Genomic DNA, 15307 nt, shown 5'->3' with positions numbered 1-15307 from the left:
TTTATTTGATTTTTTTTTTTTTTTTTTACTTTGTAGCTTCGTCCTCCTCAGCCTGCGGTATATTTATTTGTTTTAGATGTCTCTCATAATGCAGTGGATGCTGGATATTTGACAATAGTCTGCAATTCATTGTTGGAAAACCTGGACAAGTAAGAATATAAATAATCTTTTAACACTATCTAACGTGTGATTATGAACAACAGTAACCTCCAGTTTTGAAGAAAACTTGCATACGATGTTTAAATGAGCTGTCCCTAAAGAACAGAAGTTCCTGAGATTCTGAAATGAAACATTTACGTCTTAAAAACAAGAACAATAATAATAAAAATAAACACCCCAACTGAGAAGTGTCTTCCCATTTTGTGATTAAAGCTGATTCTGCAAAGAATGTTTAGCTGTAATTTCTAATAATATGTACAAGGATCTGAAGTGCTCGTTAATTCTTCAGAACAACAAAAATTATGAAATGACAGAGATTGACCAGTCCTTGTATGCTGAAACAGCTGAGGTGCTGCATTCTGGAATGTTGTGATGGCTAGTGTGTGGCTTCCTAGTTGAGTTGTACAGTCAGTTTCGGTTTTTTAGGTCTGTTAACTGTACCTACCTACGCCTTCTGTACTTTCCTCGTTTTTACACTGGAACATCTGGAATTTTTGTTGGTGCTTTGTCTGGGAGGACTGATGAACTTCATTATGCTCATCCCTTTCAAAAACTGACTTGCATCTTGTGGAAGCCTTTCTTTGGAAATTCTTTTCCTCAAGGACTTATTAGGAAGTTTAAAATTTTCCTTTTTGGTAAAGACACCAATCAGATTCTCAGAAGCACACCAATTTTTTTTTTTAGGAAAAATCATAAAATCCCACACAAAGCCTGTACAAAAATCAGTATTATCCAATTTATTTGCACCCAGATGGCAAGAACTTTTTTTTTGGCTCCTTTTCTTCCAAGTCAAGGTTTTCAGCACTTACTGATATGTTCTGTGTTGTATTTTAGAGATCACATTAAGTTTTTCTTGGTGTTTATAATGCCGTATGTAAGAATATGGTCCATGATAAATTAATATGTTGAACTGAAGACACTGGTTTTTGATTGAGAGGTATTCTATCACTATAAGCAAATAGAGGTTCTCTTTAGAATCATAGAATCATTAAAGCTAAAAAAGAACATTAAGATCATCTAGTCCACCTGAGAGCAGAATGCACTTTTTTCTGTAGAACAATTGAGAAGGCTTCTTGTATGTGACAGTGTAATGCATAAATGAACCACCTGTTCAGAAAACAATGAAGAAATATTACTTGTGTTCATGTTTCAGATCTTACTCTGTCACTCTCCTTTTCTGTTCCCCTTGCACCTTAGTAAGTGAGCTGATTTTCTGCTAACATAAGCAAAAGTTTATGTTATGGATGTCCTTTATGAGTGAGAAATGTAGGGCCTAATAGTTGTTTTTTTCTTCCACAAATGCTTCAGGCTGCCTGGAGACTTAAGAACAAGAATAGGATTCATAACATTTGACAGCACTGTTCAGTTTTACAACTTGCAAGAAGGTTTATCTCAGCCTCAGATGCTGATTGTTTCAGATATTGATGGTAAGTAACAAGAAAGTGGAAACCCAATTTTTTTAGAAGCTACTTTTTTTTTTTTCCCCCTCTAGCAGGAATATTAGAGTCTCTTGAATATTCCAGTATTTGGTCAATTTTATTAAATCCGTAGGGAATATATTTTTCAAAAATAATGAGACGCTATCTACAGAATAGTTGGTGCTTAAAAAGTGAAAATCGGATATTAATTTTGCTTTGAATAAAGCAAGCTTTGGAAAGGTTACTTATCTCTCATACATTATCAGGAAATTAGATCTTATTTGGTGGCAGTTACAGCAGCGAGCAATGAAATGATTTTTGTTGTATCTTAATGTTCTTTATTAATGTTTTTCCCTTCTCTCTACAGATGTTTTCCTACCTACACCAGATGGCTTACTAGTAAATCTCCATGAAAGCAAAGAGGTATGTTAAATATTAAAAATAAAAGTTCCTTTTAAACTTTGAATTCAAGACCATCTGCATAATGTGTAAATGTAATGCTACTTTCTAGTTATAAAAAAAATATTACACTTTGTTTGGCACATCGTAGTTTTTAAAGTTTTAGTTTTAAAGTAAACAATTTTATTTTCCCCTGTTGAAGCTAAGTTAAGTTGTTTGGTATTGATTGTTATGGCAATACAACTTTTTAGAAATAGCAGAAAATTTTAAGCTTGCAAATCTCATGAACAGCTTCTAATCTGTTTTGCAGCTAATAAAAGATCTGTTGAATGCATTACCAAATATGTTCACTAATACAAGAGAAACGCACAGCGCCTTGGGCTCTGCTCTTCAGGCTGCATTTAAACTGATGTCTCCAACAGGAGGTCGGATATCTGTTTTTCAAACTCAGTTACCATCTTTGGGTGCAGGGCTTTTGCATTCCAGAGAAGATCCCAATCAAAGGTCGAGCACAAAGGTATAAAAACTTGGTTATACATCTCAGGAGTCTAGTGACTGACCGTGTCTTTCTGACTTGCACAGCTTGCAGACCATCGTTGCAGTTCACTAGATTTTAAATGAACAAAGAGTTAATGAGTATGTATGATCACTAATTTAAACGTGCATCTGCAGTAGTGTGCATGAACTTTGGGCCTTTGGTCTATAACTTTTCTCGACAAGAAACTGTGTGTGTCTTCTCACTCCATTTGTCATCAACTTCAGCTTTGAATATACATAACGTGGATGTTATTGACCTGTACACTTTAAACATGATTCCTTACTGCATTTACAAGGCCAAAACCAATATCTAGTAAGTGTGTAATTATATTAATGCTTATTTACATGAGTGTATAAACTTCTCTGAAAGGATTATAACTGCTCATAAAGATGAACTAAAGCAACATGCAACATAAAATAATTTCTGCGGGTATTTTAAAATGCCTGTAAAGAATTGCTTACAGGTAACTTTTGCTATTGAGTAGTACGTCTGTTGTTTCTTGATGTCTAAGGAAGCACAGTCAGTGTTCTAACTCTTTCCTGTGTAACTTTTTCACCAAAGGTGGTCCAGCATCTTGGTCCGGCGACAGATTTCTATAAAAAGTTGGCATTGGACTGCTCAGGCCAGCAGACTGCTGTGGATTTATTCCTCTTAAGTTCACAGTATTCTGATCTAGCTTCCCTTGGTAAGGAGTACCTAATATATGTATTTATTACTTCCACTGTGTTTTTGTCTTAGAAAGCACAGGCTACTTCAGGAATTCTTTAATTATGTCACTCATTTTGTCCTTCTGTAAATGCAGCTAATACTGCAGAGGCATTGACTTTGAAGTTGTTATCAGTAAAGAATAGAAGTATTGGATTAGTGGTATCAAAGACAATTATCTTGAGTTTCAACTAGAAAGTACTCTTCTACTCAAAACCAGAAAAGAGTCTGGTGGCAGGAAATGAATGAAGTTTAATCAAAGGGGAGAACTGTGAGCTGTTCTCACCTTTCAGTATTAAACCAAAATCTGTCTCTCTGCACACTCTTGTTTGATAGTGCAGGCAGCCAATATTTGTACATGCACTCCTGTCTTAGTTGCTGAAGGTAGTTAGGGATGTTGAAGTAAGCGCATAATTAGGTCACTGCGTGTTGAAGTGACTTATTGCTGTCTTCAGTGAACTGAGTCGCAGACATTTCTTACAGATGTAGTTCACATCAGGAAAAAGGTCAGTATAGATGGGGCCTGCAGAATGTTGTATGCAATTTTTATGTATTGACCTCATGTTTTACCTGTTAACCATGTATTTTTGTCCTTCGCAGCTTGCATGTCCAAGTATTCTGCGGGATGCATCTATTATTATCCGTCTTTCCACCATAGCCATAATCCTGCTCAGGCTGAAAAGTTGCAAAAAGACCTTAAAAGATACCTTACCAGGAAGATTGGATTTGAGGCAGTTATGCGCATAAGGTGCACAAAAGGTATATTGTAATACTGATACATACGGGAAAGTTGATGTTAACATTTTAGCTGTTACTTTGAATGTGCTGTTCTTTCATTGAAGAATAAGATTTTTGCAACTTTTACCACTGTTACATTAGCATTTTCCATTTGGATAATAGAGGGTTTTTTGTTGTTTTTTTTCTTTGTTTAGTTAAGGTTGCACCATTTCAATTTTAACTTAGTTGAAATGCATAGTATGAGAGCAGTAATCAATTTGGAGTGTTCAGAATTGAACATGAAATCTACAGGATCGCTCTGAAATGTCTAATGATTCATATAATGACTGATTCTGCTTAATATTTGGGGTAAATGTTTTTAGAATATGTATTTCCATATTTTTAAAGATTGAGAAGTGTGGGCTTTAAATATTTACCAGAATTTTTCACACTGTTAACCTTACTGTCTGAATTATTTGATCTGCTTCTAGGTCTTTCAATACACACTTTTCATGGGAACTTTTTTGTCCGATCTACTGATTTATTGTCCCTCGCCAATGTCAATCCTGATGCTGGGTTTGCAGTACAAATGTCCATTGAGGAGAGTCTGACTGACACATCTTTAGCTTGTTTTCAAACAGCTCTTTTGTATACTTCCAGCAAAGGTAAAGAAATTGAAATGAATTGACCACTGTCTGTGCTTGTTTTGTTTTTACTATAATGTTTGTATAGCTAGCTCCATAGCTTTTTGTTGATCTTCGTAGCCTCGGGGAATTATTGTCAAAGTTAGGGAGCCTGCTTGGCAGTCAGTCATGTTCACAATCTTCACAAACACTATTTTGATGGAGATAGGTAATTTATCTCCGTTTTACATAAAGTAATCTTGCTGAACAACTTTATTTAAAAGATATACTGTAGTTTTAAGCAATAATTTGTTTGATATTTCGTGCAAAATCAGAGCTAGGAGGGTGATGGACTTGAGCCCGTTTCTAGTATTTTGAGAGTGGCAGCCACTTTCTGTTGTGGAGGATGTCTTTCCAAAATTTTGGAATGGAAAGCTACGTACTTTATCTGTAGGATCAAAGCACTTACTGTGGACACTATAAATTACTTTGTTATGAACCTGTGTTGATGCATAAGTTGAATACTTTAGAGCATTTCAGAATTAAAGACAGGGATAGGAGATGATGTTACAGTAAATTCCTGACTGGTGTGTTTTTGCAAAGAGTGTGTATCTCAGATGAGAGGATATACAAATTCCCTTGTTACAGCATATCGTCTGCTACCAAGAGAGATTTTGTGATTATTCCTTTTTTTTAATAGGTGAACGTCGAATTCGAGTGCACACGCTTTGCTTGCCTGTAGTAAACTCACTGAGTGATGTATATGCAGGAGCTGATGTACAAGCAGTTATATGCCTCTTAGCAAACATGGGTGAGTACAGGTCAGAAAGATTAAAATATCTTTTCATATGTTCTGTTTAAACAAAGTAGTGAATGAAGCCTGGCTGTTCTTTTTCTTGTTTGTTTTTGTTTGCTTAAAAAAGCAAGGAGCAGGAGGGGAGTACTTCTGACACTCTTCTCTGTATTAGTTTCCTGTCATTGCTGGATTGAGGAGTCTTGCTTGTCCCCTACTTGTGGGTCACAAGTGGCTGATTCATAACTTGATCTGTGCCATTGAGTGTGTATGGCTCTGTGCAGGATTCTAGTGTATGCCAAATAAATTAGAAAAAAAATAAAATAGTACTTCCATATCTTGTCATAAATGTGCATTCAGTCCAGCAGGTGGCTTCCTCCAACTAAAAGATTTGAAGCCCTTTTTTAGCAGAGAAAAGTGAAGTATAAGTTGCCCTAACCATTGTGCCATTGAAGTGATGGGAGAAAATGTATCTGTATACCACAGATTAAATAAGTCATTAGAACTCCTCAAGAATGGGAATAAGGAAGTACAGACCAGCCCTGGTGCAATGATTTTTCCTTTGAGCATCATAAAAGGGAGTTTCTGTATGGAAGATGGAATGAATAAAGTCAACTCTACTGACTTCTTTTATCCTTCTAATCCAACAGCTGTGGATCGCTCAGTTTCATCTAGTCTTCCAGATGCAAGAGATGCCTTAGTTAATGCTGTGGTAGACTCTTTGTCAGCGTACATGTCAACTGCCTCAAACCTGCAGCAATCTATGCTGATAGCACCAAATTCCCTCAAGTTGTTTCCACTCTATGTTTTGGCTCTTCTCAAACAGGTGCGTACAAGCTAGTGCTATTGATGTTTGATTCGTGGTTAAATTTGAGGAATTTTTCACCTGGATCAAGCCATGTCTGTCTTATGTTATAATTATCCAAAACTGTATATATATGTATATGTACATTTTAATTGAAGGAGAAATTTTATATACATTATATTATATACATTTTATATTATATACATTATATTATATACATTTTATGAAGAAGAAAAAAAATAGTTTTCGGTGCATATTCTTTGTACTTCCAGGTACTAAGAAGGAAAACTGTTTTCCATAAAACATTACAGAAGCAAAAGGAATATTTTACAGTTATTGTAAAAAAAAAAAAAAAAGCTACTACTTCTTTTTAAGAAATTGTCTTCATTTTTCTTACAAAACTCATTACTTGCGTATAATGAGAGCTTACCACAGGGTTTTATCTTCAATAAATCTCTTAGTTTTAAGAGTGTTGATAGTTGAGTGTTCTTTCTTATTACAAACAAAACTTTATGTAAGTTCAGTAGGAAATCTGATTTTGATCATTTATTTTCTTTGGTGTAGTGATGATTTTAGTGTCTAATATACTGATTAGGACTTTTTAACCACTTACATAGGTAAGAGTTTATTCTCAGGAGAATCCATGTAAAAGACAAATTAGAGGTAAAAGGGTCTGTGAAAATAATGAGTGGTTTTATAATAATCTCCATTAACAATAATAAAAAAGCCTGAAAAGGAAAACTGAAACTGGAAGAAAAAAACAACTGGGATACATAGCTTTGGTAGAGAAGTAAATTAGCATTTTGATTATTGCAGTATTGTTCTCCATTCAGTCAGGTGCTTTCTCCATTGTGTTGTTTCTTACAGCAGCAGTTTACCAATTGTTTCCAAAAAAGAGCTGAAATATTAATAGTAAGGAGAGTTAGAAAATAAGTTATCCTATGATTACCTAGTTTCTGCTATAAAATATGGAAGTATATTTCCATCCTAGAGCTTTCCTTATCATTTTATTCTTACTAATACAAAAACGGATTTAATCTTTCTATCCTTGCAAGTATCATTTTTGAACCCTACTGGGCTCTGACCTACTTGTGATCATTGTGTCAGTGAGTTTCACAGGCCAGTAACGCTTGTCAGGAATGAAAATGAGAAATGCTGGCCCAGCTACATACACATTTTACATGAAACGAAGGCATTTTTTTTTTAAATCCTTCTCCTTTTTCATCTATGAGGAGGGAGAATTATTAATTTTGTAATGCTATTCTATTCAAGTTGCATTTGAAGGAATTTTCTAGCGTAGTGTTAATGTTTTATAATAAAATGGAGATTTTCTAATGTGTCTGAGACCGGCGGGCTTGATGCTACCAGAATTTAGGAAATAGGCAGTTTAGGCATGACATAAAATACAGGATTTGAGTAACAACGTTGTTTGTTTGTTTTTTACAGAAAGCTTTTAGAACGGGCACTAGTACACGCTTGGATGATCGTGTTTATGCAATGTGCCAGATAAAGAGCCAGCCTCTTGTTCACTTGATGAAAATGATACATCCCAACTTGTACAGAATAGACAAGTTGATTGATGAGGTAACGTATGAAGCCTAACTTGCAACATTTTCTAGCTGTAAAGAAGCGTCTTTTAAACTTAATGCGTTACCATAATTTATTCAAAAGTCATGATAGTAATGTAAACCAGCCATTTTTCACATGATGTGTGCTACGAGGAGAACTCTTGTTTTTCTTCACCTTGTTTCAGTGACCACAATAATTCCACTGTTTTCAGTCATACAAAGAAAGCAGAGATTCTATGCATTAGATACATATCCAGTGTATTTGTGTTTTAGAATTGTCTGGGGGACATAGGTGAAATATAATGGGTACAGAATACTAGGTCTTGTTTACTGAAACTAGATGAAGCTGGCTGGAATAACAAGCTTTCAGTCATTTCTCTGCTGTGGATGAAGCCAGGATCAGACTGATGAAATATTTTATGAACAAAACTAGTTTTAGTTGTGTGCCCTCTACAGAGGTAGTCAAGGAAATGAATGTATTTTTTTTAATGGTAAGTAGTAAGATGGGATTTCATTTTGAGGCAAAGTCAGCGGTAATTGAAATTAAGTTAATTGTGGTTTTAATTGTTCTCATGAAGTGGTTAGTCATACTTAGTTACAGCCCTTACACGAGCTTCGGAAAAAATACATGTAAGAGTTTGTTTTTAAGTATCGTACAAGCCTATTCAAGCTATACAAGCCTACTTGCTTTGGCAGTTAATATTGTTCAGCACAATGTGTGAGCTATTTGCTGTGTCAAACTTTCATTTAAATTATTTCATAAATTCACAGAATTCTTCAGTGGAATTGATTAGTCAGACTTTTCAGATTATTATTTTGTTTCCCCATATTTGAGAAGCCAACTTCTAGTAGCCCTATTGAGATGGTTTCAGTACAAGTTCCATAAAAAACACACAAAAAAAACCAACACAGCAGTGTCTTTGGGAGATCCTGTTTTATTTGCAAAGGATTTTAGATGAGTTGCTTCTAGTGGAATAATAAAGTAAAATAGGGTCTATCTAACCTACTGATATTAGTTAAGCCCATCTTAAATTATGTAACGGAGTGTTAATCTGCTATTTAGCACTAGCTAGTTCAATTTGAAATATTTGTGACAAATGGTGCTCTTAAATCCCTTATTTCTTTAGAAAATTATTCGTATGTTAGATAGCTTTAAAAAAAAAATGCAGTTTTTTCTCTTAGCACTTGATTATTGGAATATTAAACATAGTCTGGGACTTCTCCAAGTAAGCTTGAGTAGTTTAATTTTCATATTTATATATAAATCCTGATTTCTTTTGTAATATAATATGGATTTTTTATGTAATGATTTGTTTTGTAGTCTTGTTCTGTGTGAGGATGTGCTTAGTCTCTAGAACGTTTCTCCCTATGTGATTTGCAAAATGCTTCACAGGTTCTCCGTAGCTATTTAGCCTTATCGCAGCCTGCTTTAATCTGAAATACAGCTGGTCATTGTTTTGGCTTGTTGGTTTGTTTTCTTTAAGTTTTCTTCAGCATTGCTTTAGCAGATTGTTTCATCAGATCAGTTTTAGTGCTGTATAGACAAGCCCATGTTATTATTTTTAGCTACCTCTGTCACATCAAGGAAGATAATGAATTGTGAAACTGGAAGGCAAAATACTGAACCCTTGCTAGGAGTAGAATGTGGTATTTTTTTCTGCTCTTGCAATATTTGTTTAGTGAAGTGGACTGCCATGAGAAAGTCTATAAAGGTTGATTGCGGAAAATTTCCTATAAGTATAGGATGCTAGACTTCTTTTGAAAGCTTGGTATCTATAGCATGAGAAAGGTTACATATGTAGTTTTATAAACTTACGTTATTTTTTTTTTAGATGATAAAGCAAACTTTGGGTGAAATAGCACTTTAGAATTTGTTGATATAGATACAATCATTTTAGGTTTAATGTGACATTTTTATATGAGAATGCTCAAAATGCTGCTAGAGATTACCTGTGCTTTTTCCATTTTTGTCACAGCTGGTTAAGGCAAAAATACTAATATATGAATTTTATTATGTTATTGTGTTACTGAATGTTGTTTTCTTTACAGAGTACAATACATGTAAATGACAGAGTTGTTCCTCAGCCTCCTCTTCAGAAGTTATCTGCAGAGAAGTTGACAAGAGAAGGAGCTTTCCTTATGGATTGTGGTTCAGTAAGTTACTAGTTTTATACATTCAGAATGCACTCTGAATTGTTGAAAGCAGCCAGCTTTCAACATTAGTTCCAGTGAAGGGCTTTTGTATTGCGGTTTGTGGAATATCTATAATAGAGTTTGTTTATTAAGTTTTCGAAGGTTGGCTTTTTCACACTAAACAAATTGACCGAGAGTTGATATCAAGTCTTTTTTCTGGAAATAATGGATTTCCATTTTCAAAAATTTCTTTTAATGGATATTAAATTGTAGGTACTAAAGTCTCTCTAACAAAGCACTTAGTCATCGAGGGAGGCACTTTCTCAGTTATGCACAAGTATAAGTGGTTTTATGGTATGTGACTCACATGAGGTAAGAGTTGCAAGAGCAGGGGAATTGTAGGGATTGATTAGTAAATATAGTTTAAGTTGATCTTAGGAATTACCCTAAAAACACTTAATGGGATAAAACATGTTACTCTTATAATGTGATAAAATATTACGCTGCTCTTTTGGCACTCTAGAAGGAAAGCCCTTTAAGGTTCAAGGGCTAAGTGTGAAGTTAGCTGCTGTCTCCTTATGTCTGAAGTAATTACTTCTGTGCGTTTGGATGAATGCTGCTTTGATGTAATTTGTTGAGAATGGAAGTCAGTGTGCAGTGATGGATGCAGTGTGTGACTTTATTAAGAACTAGGTTTTCTATTTTATGAGGTAAAATGCGTTAACTGTACCAATATAGAGATGTCCTGCATCCTCGCTCTTTCGATATTTGCATTTTAACTTTTTTTTTTTTTACGTTTAATGATCTTACTCCAAATGGTACCAATTATTACTAAGTCAGTGTTCAAACAGTGAATATAGAAGTGAACTGTATGTGTACGTATGAACTGAAGCTTTCTGGTGATTAATTTGCATGAATGGTGTTTCCTGGTTATATTCAAATTACGTTACTGCTTGTCTCTTTCTCTAAAATGTAGGTAGTAACCTTTACTAAAACTCATTCTGATGTCTTACAGAATTTTTATATTTGGGTTGGAAAAAACTGTGATAACAACTTCATAAAAGATGTCCTTGGATATCCAAACTATGCGTCAATACCCCAGAGAATGGTAGGCATTTAATGATCTGTGCTGCATAGCGTTTACATTTGGAATCCGTATTTAATCTATCTTTTGTGCATTGTCGGTTTTTAATCATGTAATTGAGAATTCTTAAATTCTTAAACTCACTGTCTAACTTGTAACTTCTTGCTGACTCCATAGGATGCAGAGGTTGTCAAATGCTTTTAGGGAAAGAATGTAAATGTGTTCACTGAATGCCAAAAAATTGTTCAATAATATTACTGTTTTGTGGGCTTGTTTGTTTTTTTTAATGCATATGGGCTCACAAAAATAGTGTGGAGTTTTGTTGATAACTTTTCTTAGACCTTTTTTAAGATGCTCTAGAATAAAGTTCTGAATTGAATTGTTATATTCATAACTTCTAAAAGCTAAATCAAAGTGTATTAGTTTTTGTGGAAGTGCATAGGAAGATTTTTCCTGCTCATAGAGCCTGAATAGTACAAAAGAAAAAAGCAAAAGAAAATGGAAATTGTGAGAACAGGTCAGAAAGAGTGGTGAGGTTTAAGACGGCTATAAAATTGGATTGCTTGTTCAGGGTTTTGTATTTTGCTCATATTAGCCATTTAAAATTGTTTCCTCTTGTTAACTGGCAGTAGTATTAGTTGGCAGTGTTTTCCGGAAAAAAATTGAGAGGGTGTTTAAAAAAAAAATCAGATGGTTACATAGCATTTATTGTAATAAAAATTGATAGAAAAAAAAACTAACGCAAAAGTTGTCATCTTTGCTTTTAAACTATATCCTCGATTTACTACAAAGGTAGCAACAGAACTACTTTTAAATCTGTGTGGAGTTTTTTCATCGTATTAATCATCTTAAGTTATATCAACCCAAGAGACAGTATATTATTTATCTCAGTGAATTACTCAAGCAAGCTGATGTTTTGTTTGGTTTTAGCTCACTCCCAGTTGAATAGTCAACTGTCCTCTTTGCTTACAATTCAGATATTGTTTCTCCTGGACACGTTCCTGGGTGACCTAATCTAGGTGTTCCTGCTCCAGTAGGGGGATTGGACTAGATGATCTTTCGAAGTCCCTTCCAATCCCTGACATTCTGTGATTCTGTGTGATTCTTCGTGTTTAATTCTACCTGTCAGCAGTGCAAAAGGCAGCGTAGAGGAACTTGGTTGATAGGGCAAGGAGGCAGGAGAATTGTGGGAGCAGCATTTTCAAAAGATTACTTCTTAAATGAGCTCACTTCCTAAAATCTTTGGCACTTAGAAGGCAACTTAGGTTAAAGGCGTATTACTTCCTGCGGAACAGGTAGTAGAGAATTTTTGTACTTTAAGCTGAAGAGAAAATATGCATATGTAATACACAGTAATTTTGTAATAGAAATGGTGGCTATTTTGTCGTTGGGTCATGTTGTGAATATCGGGATCTGTTTATTAAACTAATTTTGATAATAGAAGATAACATTTCAATTTCTTCAACCAGACGCAGCTTCCTGAGATAGATGCACCTTCTTCAGAAAGGACACGGTCCTTCATATCCTGGCTTAGAGACAACAGACCTTTAAGTCCAGTTCTTCAAGTAATAAAGTAAGTATTTTATTTAGATACTGAGTAATTATTGGCCAGTCATATTTACAACTTCTAGTTGACGCTGACAAGAAGTTGCAGTATCTGGGCCAGAAGAAATTGAATGCTATCCTCTCTCCAGATGATATAATGTTGTTATCTAAAACCCCTTCACAATGGAGATCTGTAAGTTCTATTGTCAAATAAGGAAAAATGGAAGAAAAAAAGTTGATATTGTGTAGCCACAGACATAAATTTCTCTAGATTTAATCTTCATCAAAATTTAGTTTAACATTTTCAGAATTAGTTGCCATCAACATAATTTCTAACTTTGAAAAACTAAATCATTTTTATGCTTCCAGTCTTACTGTCCTATGAGATTCTTGAAATACCACCTGCTTTTCTCCCATGTTGTCTGCTAAAAAGATGACAGAATTGTAAGGGTTGGAAGGGACCTCAAGAGATGATTGAGTCCACCCCCCTAAGATGCTGGTGTTTGACAGTATATTGCAGAATTGAGTTGTTTTTTTAACTTTGGGTTATTCGTACTGTAGTATCTTTAGGCTGAGTCTAAAATTCAAAAAAGAGTTACAAATTCTGTAGAACTTAAGTCCCTACATAAATTTACACGTGATTTCATTTGCTCAGTGTTAGGATTAAAATGCCTTCTTCTCATCTTTCAGAGATGAAAATCCTGCCAAAACAGATTTTTTTCAGCACTTAATTGAAGATCGGACAGAAGCAGCTTTCTCTTATTATGAATTCTTACTGCATATTCAACAGCAGATTTGTAAGTGAACAAGAAATAAAAGAGAAAAAAAGAACACAACTCCAGGTAGCATTGGCTGAGAGAAGCATATGGGAAACTACAGAAGTGGGTGTTTGTTCTTCGTGATATATAGTAACCGGAACTGTTCTGGAAACTTTCCAGCTGAAGGAGAAGTATACATTTCCAGAGGAATTTTGCAGCTATACTTCACTCTAAAAGTGCTAGGAGCAATGAAGCTGTTTCACTAGTAATCTTTAAATTGGTTTATACACGTCTCCAGTAGTGCAGCAGTATGGTGCTCTGTTTATTGCAAGCTGGTGAATTTATGTAGCTATGTGGGATATTTCTTAATGAAATGTACAATTAGGTAAAGCCTTTTTTCTTACGTTTGTTATGGTAGCCCTTCAAATTCAAATTCTTAACACAGATGTCAAAGGGCAGTGCTGTATGTTGGTTGTTTATATGAATTTCTTTTTAAAAGGAATGATTCGTATTTACTAAAGACTTCAGCAAATTCCCTGTGAAAGTTGTAGAATTTCACTAAAGTAAAAGAATTGTAGAAATGAAATATATAATGTACATAAGTATTACATTTGTAAAGAAAATGTAAAAATGTAACTAAAAAAAGACAGCTTAGTGTACGGAATTGTTGAGTGTTCAATGATGAATTGTTTCCGTCTCAACTTGACTATTAAAACGTGCTTTAAAAAAAATCCCTGTAGAAAGAACACAACTTCTTGTTCTGTTTAATTTTTAGGTGAATTTATTTAAGATTGGCTTACTAATTAAAAATATTTTGCTTTATCATGTGTTTTTTTATGTTTATGCAAGTATCATGTTTTCGCAACTGAACTTAACAACATATTGAAGAGAACATGTTTACCACTTTATTTCACAGACCTCTGGAAGGGAGGAAAAAACATTGCATAATCTGAAATGAGCTATCAATACAATGGTTAAAGTTCCTGAAACTCTCCCTGTGTAATAACCTAAAGAAGGCATATCTGTTAACCTTATTTTACTTCTTGTAAACTGCTGCAGTCGTGGTCCAGGCTTCTGTAGTTTGTTTTGTCTGCCATTTAGAGGAAGTGTAGGTAGTCACCCAGTCTGACCTGATGCAATGATTTCTGCTGTGATATGAAGAGGAAAAAAGAAGGGAGGAGGGGGGGATAAATGAACATGCAACAATGAAAGTAAAGGTATTAAATTACCTTTAAATTGCAAAATGACATAACTGTTTCATCTTTCTGAAACCTTGTCCTTGCTGATGTTTTGTTAACTTAATGGTGGGGTTTCAGGTAGACCTAGCCCAGATTTTTAATTTTGGTTTTAAAGTTAGGATGGTTTTGTTTTGGTTTGTTTTGAGGTACAGTAGAAATAATTCACAAAGCATAGTCATTCGTGCGTAGTATTTGGAACTTTTTTGTTTAATGAGATGTGACTAAAATGAAATAAGTACCGAAAGGTAAATGGTAATTGGTATGATTACATTTTATTTTAAAGCAGTCCTTAAAATATTAACATGTTGCATAACCACCATATCCCCTGAAAACAGAACTTGAATAGTCAAGAGAAAAAATGTACTAGCTGTAGTTTGCAAATGCTTTAAAAGCTACGCTACTAAAATTGTTCAAGTATTATTCTGCATGTTATCACCAATTCATTGTTTGGGGAAAATATAATTTGTGTGTTGTCTTTAAATGTGTTTAAGTTGCCCAAAGATTACGTGAGAGAAAATTTCCATTTAGTAAATTATCATGTAATAAATGTCTGTGGCAATGCTGAATGTTGTTTCTAAATCAGACCACAAGGATTTCAGTACTGATATGCTTGTTGGTAGATGACTTTGCAGTCATTTTCAGGCTATTTGCTGCAGAGCAGAGCATCTCAAATATTATTTGTAATTGCAAAAATGAGAAGAGCATCTTCCAATTGAAATGCCCCATGATATCTGCTTCTGATTTGTATATGTAATCACTTCTGCAGAATCACAAGGTAAAGTTCCAGCTATAAGAGAGTAATGTAAAGGCTACTGGACCCATGT

The 15307-nt window shown here is 34.5% G+C and overlaps 1 protein-coding gene across 3 annotated transcripts in view; it reads left to right on the top strand.

Moving 5' to 3' along the window:
- Positions 1–15049, top strand: part of SEC24B (SEC24 homolog B, COPII coat complex component) — a 42981-nt gene extending 27932 nt beyond the window's left edge. For 2 of the 3 annotated variants that reach the window (XM_021395405.1, XM_021395404.1), the window contains 14 exons: positions 37–149; positions 1468–1586; positions 1945–2000; positions 2287–2493; positions 3076–3199; positions 3820–3978; positions 4428–4601; positions 5260–5370; positions 6003–6178; positions 7604–7741; positions 9775–9879; positions 10874–10966; positions 12412–12515; positions 13178–15049. In XM_021395405.1, coding sequence (XP_021251080.1) covers positions 37–149; positions 1468–1586; positions 1945–2000; positions 2287–2493; positions 3076–3199; positions 3820–3978; positions 4428–4601; positions 5260–5370; positions 6003–6178; positions 7604–7741; positions 9775–9879; positions 10874–10966; positions 12412–12515; positions 13178–13292 — 1794 coding nt within the window. In that variant the 3' untranslated portion in view covers positions 13293–15049. Of the gene's footprint in view, positions 1–36; positions 150–1467; positions 1587–1944; positions 2001–2286; positions 2494–3075; positions 3200–3819; positions 3979–4427; positions 4602–5259; positions 5381–6002; positions 6179–7603; positions 7742–9774; positions 9880–10873; positions 10967–12411; positions 12516–13177 lie in introns of those variants that run through there. The other variant, XM_021395407.1, reaches the window with a different exon arrangement.

The sequence above is a fragment of the Numida meleagris genome, chromosome 4 (assembly GCF_002078875.1).
Source record: "Numida meleagris isolate 19003 breed g44 Domestic line chromosome 4, NumMel1.0, whole genome shotgun sequence".
NCBI lineage: Eukaryota > Metazoa > Chordata > Aves > Galliformes > Numididae > Numida > Numida meleagris.
This window is presented reverse-complemented; position numbering and strand designations above follow the sequence as displayed.